A 4097-nucleotide genomic window follows, 5' to 3' on the forward strand; every position below is an offset into this window, starting at 1 on the left:
GGGGCAGAAATGATCCCCTTTATCCGATGCTATAATAGAAGTGATTGTTTCAGAGGAGACCGTAAACCTTCCTTAGCACCAAGCAGGGAAGAACAGGAAACCCACAGGGTTTTCTCACCCACACTGTGGTGGTGGATTATATACAGACCTTTCATTTAAAAGGTTTTTCTCTGTATAGAATTTAATAATTAGCTAATTTTACCATAAAAGGATCCTGATAAGGAAGCAAAAATAGAGCTTGTTTTCTTACCTTGGATTTAAAGGACATCATGAAAGAAGGCACCAAGAGAATAAAGCACTTGAAGCCCATGAAGAGGAATTTCAGAATGAAGTCTGTGACTCCCACAATCCAAAGTACCTCCCAGAAGTTCGTAAAATCCACAGTAGGGTTTAAAAAGATTAAGCTACGAAAAGAATTAGCAGAAGTTACTGGAGCACCCTGTTTAGAGGAAAGCATAAGCCGAGGTTATCACGGCAGGTTTAATTAAAAAATTAATTAATTAAAAGAGTAAACCTGGTTTACACAGAGGAAAAATGCGTACTGAGAAAACGAATGCTTTACTGCAAACTGATCGTTTCTGGTATCTGACAACCCTTCAAGTTTTGAACCTTCCTCCCTGTATCTGCACCACAACCCCCATCCTCTAGAGACAGGCTTTTTTCCCACTTCAGTATCACAGCCTTTGCCTGATTTACAGCCAAGGCTGGAGCTGCAGAACGGTAGAGGGAAAACGAATGAGCTGGAGACAGAACTCCCTGCGGTGCCACGTTCCGTACGGGGAAGGCAAGGCGGTGGGGTCAGAGCTAGCCCTCAAACCCAGCGGCGTTCCCTGCCGTACAGCAGTACCGTCAAGTTGAGCATGGGCTCGAACCTTGCAGATTCCAACAGTTTTTAAGGACAGTGCCCGTCCAGTTTGGCAGAAGAGGAGGAACGGAGGTTAGAATGAAAGAGGAACCAATGTCACAATTCAAGAAAAACAGCAGCAGCCCAGATAAAACGTTCCCAGTTAAGACCTGAGTAATTTATGATGTGAGTAGAGAGGTTCCTCTATTTACCTGTAATACAGTGACTGAGAGTGAAAGGTGTAATACAGGAGCAGAGACGATCCAGTCAGGTATACTAGTAACCAAGCACACTGCAACTTGGAGCACCGTTCCTGCAAGGTAATTGGGAAGATACATTACAGTGCTTATTTGGGTACCTGTGTCTTAGATCTACCTCCAAAGCACTGCGTGTTGCACCTGAACAGAGGACTTTATCTTAGCCATTTCAGGCCAAATGCAATAGGAGAACTCAATGGAAAGGTAAAGCAGTAATTGTAATGTTTTCAACCTAACAATTTCTGTGTGTATCAAGATTTTTTCTAAAAACACAGCCAAAACCGCCCCACTCTGAAGAAACAACAGTTTTTCCTTCGGGAGTAAACGGAGACAGTTGAAAGCTTAACGTGCCAACTGCTATTTGATTCCACAAATATAGGTAAGAAGTTGCTCCACAAATTCAAAAAAAACTGTTAGCAGTTGAAGTGATTTCAATATTCAGAGTCAAAGGGAGGGGGGTGGAAACAACTTTGAATTTTGCAAACCTTACTTACTGAGAAGCTCTACACTGAAGAGAAGCGTTAAGACTTCCATCTTGAAACCCTGACACCTAATACTGCTCAGTAAGGAAAACAGTATCTCCATTCACATTTCCTTCAGAAATTCATGGATAAAGGTCTTGGTTAACTTACAGAATTTTGTTGCATAGGGTGATACTTACTCTTAGAAAAACCTGATTTACTATGCTTTTGTTTGCATACATATAAGTTGTTAGCAGCCCAATTCCAAGAGAAATCCCTATTAGGAAAAAAGGGTCAGTTATACACAAGAAAATAAAATTAAAAGAAAAAAAAAAATCACTGAACTGGGTTACCAAGCCAGCCCCTTCTAATACAGCTTTGTAATTACAATTAATAGCTTAGACTATCAAGCCAGAATAATTAAGCACATTGTACGTACGCCAGCAAAGGAAACCGAAGCCACTGAAATGAAGTTTAGTAAATCTCTCTTTCTGATGAATAAAGCAAATAAAAGTAAAGCTAAAAATAAACTGAATTATATTTCAGGCATGGTTATTACTGTATCTCTGGGGGGGGGGAGGGTCTGTTCCCTCAGACCTTAGTTATACTCTACCAATTATATGCTGCGTGATCAGTTTGACACACAGAATCAAGATATACGGCAGGCTTTTGTGCAGCCACTGCAGGAGGTATCTGAGCTCCGAGAGGGAGCCGCCGCTGCGTTCCTCGGAGTCTGGAGTCGAGTCGTCGAGCCCCCCTGCTTCGCTGTGGGCATGTCCGTGTGAGCGGCTCTGGGAACCCGGCCTCGCAGGCCGGGAACTCGCGCTTTCCCTGGCTTCCCCCGCAGCAGAGGTCAGCTGTATGCGAACATCTCCGCTGTGATGGCACGAGCTCTCTCCCGACGACCTCGCTGCATGGGCGCTCGGAGAACATGAAGCGTCATCGCCACTCCCTGGGATGCTGTGGAGATGACTGCAATTTGGTTGCATGGTGGGATTTTTGCTGGTCCAGATGCTTGCTATTTTGTCTCCTAGAGTGGGATGTAAAAAGTCATAGTTGAAGGAAGAGAGAACTAGTTCAGGGGGGAAAAAAAACCCAAACCAAAAAACCCAACACAAAACCACAGCAGATTGTGCTGACTGCCAGCATGAAGTGAAGATTCCAAGAGACTGTCTTTGTCCTGAAAGCTGGCGTGCCGTTTGCCCTGTCCCCATGGGGCAACTTTCTGTGTGCCACGTTCAATGAACACCTTTCATCCACGTGCACATTTTCTAGCGTGCAGTGATGAACCTGGCTGCCTTAGTACCATCTGAAGTTGCTTCAGTGCAAACCAGAGCAGCCAAAGCTGCTGAACGGGAGACCAGCGCTAGCTTGTACAGAAGAGATCTTAGAAGTGCTGCATAATTTCACAGAAATAGTAACAGTAGTAGGCCAAAGAAGGAGCAAACAGCAAGGGAAAGGAAGCAAAGCACATTTACATGCATCCATAAAACAGTAAGCAGTTGTTCAGACAAGTCTAGTCAAAAGCCAATGCATGCTCAAAATTGAGGGCCATTATGAGATTAACGAGATTATCCTGTCTGGGTAAGTGAGCAGAACCAGGTTAGGCCATGTTGTAAGAGGCACTTGAAAGAGCCTGGACCATATGGCCTAGGTGAAAAAAGAAAAGCAGCCAACAAGCAGTGATCGAACGGCAAGACCACCCAAATGAGCTCTTATCTTTCCTCTGGCATCTTTCTGTTGTCTCCCTGGGCAGTTTTTCACTTGTGTGTCTTTACACTGGTCGAACAGTGTTAGATGTGCTTCTCTGGACTGGTGTGACCTCAGAGTAACGATTTTGGATAATGCTTTGAAGCTGGATTTGGCACAAGACTTGTCACTATTGAATAATATTATTGAAACACTGGGAATTTTGTTATAATCGTTTTTCTGTAACTCACTCTTCTAGATTCCTCTTTGAAACTGTTTCTTTCCAAAGCTTAGTGTAACTGCACAGCCAGTTTCACTGCGGATACAAAAAGGTTAAAGTAAATTGGGTTTGCACTGCAAAAAGTTCTTGATATATTTGCACAAACCTAGAAGCCTTTAAAATGGCGATTATATTAGAGGAGTAAATTGCATTAATTTAAACACTGTATGAAGATGGGAATTTATTACCATTTAGCTGCTGCTACTGTATTTTTGGCCAAAGGCTGTCATACTTGAGCCAAAATTCACGTCCTGTGATTTTATGCACATGAATAAAGCCAATAAACTGGAGATCGCATTGACTTGCGTGAACAGTATTCCTGGGCGCCTCTGGAATCGGGCCACGAATGGTGCTTTTAAACGGAGGGGAATGTAAAGAGTCCCCTTAGCACTCTGCACTTACTGGTTCAGGGCCTGCTTCTGCGAGAACTGACGGTTCGGTGTTCAAACTGTTCGGGTACCGTGGCTGCCCTTGGCGTTCTGCCTAACAAACTTTCCATTAACGAAGTTATTAAAGGGGATTTCAAAGCGTAACAAGGCGCTCGCAGGGGCCGGCTTCCTGAATGT

The 4097-nt window shown here is 43.8% G+C and overlaps 1 protein-coding gene across 1 annotated transcript; it reads right to left on the bottom strand.

Annotated features, from left to right (window-relative positions):
• Window positions 1–250: 250 nt before the first annotated feature.
• RNFT1 (ring finger protein, transmembrane 1) lies at window positions 251–2551 on the bottom strand (the record flags this gene model as incomplete). The annotated part of the gene is made up of 4 exons (XM_010146601.1): window positions 2176–2551; window positions 1763–1839; window positions 1057–1157; window positions 251–404 (listed from the first exon to the last, which is right to left on the bottom strand). Coding segments are annotated over exons 1-4 (708 nt in total), but the record flags the coding sequence as incomplete, so codon positions are not given.
• Window positions 2552–4097: the final 1546 nt, after the last annotated feature.

The sequence above is a fragment of the Eurypyga helias genome, unplaced genomic scaffold (assembly GCF_000690775.1).
Source record: "Eurypyga helias isolate BGI_N326 unplaced genomic scaffold, ASM69077v1 Scaffold50912, whole genome shotgun sequence".
Taxonomy (NCBI): Eukaryota; Metazoa; Chordata; class Aves; order Eurypygiformes; family Eurypygidae; genus Eurypyga; species Eurypyga helias.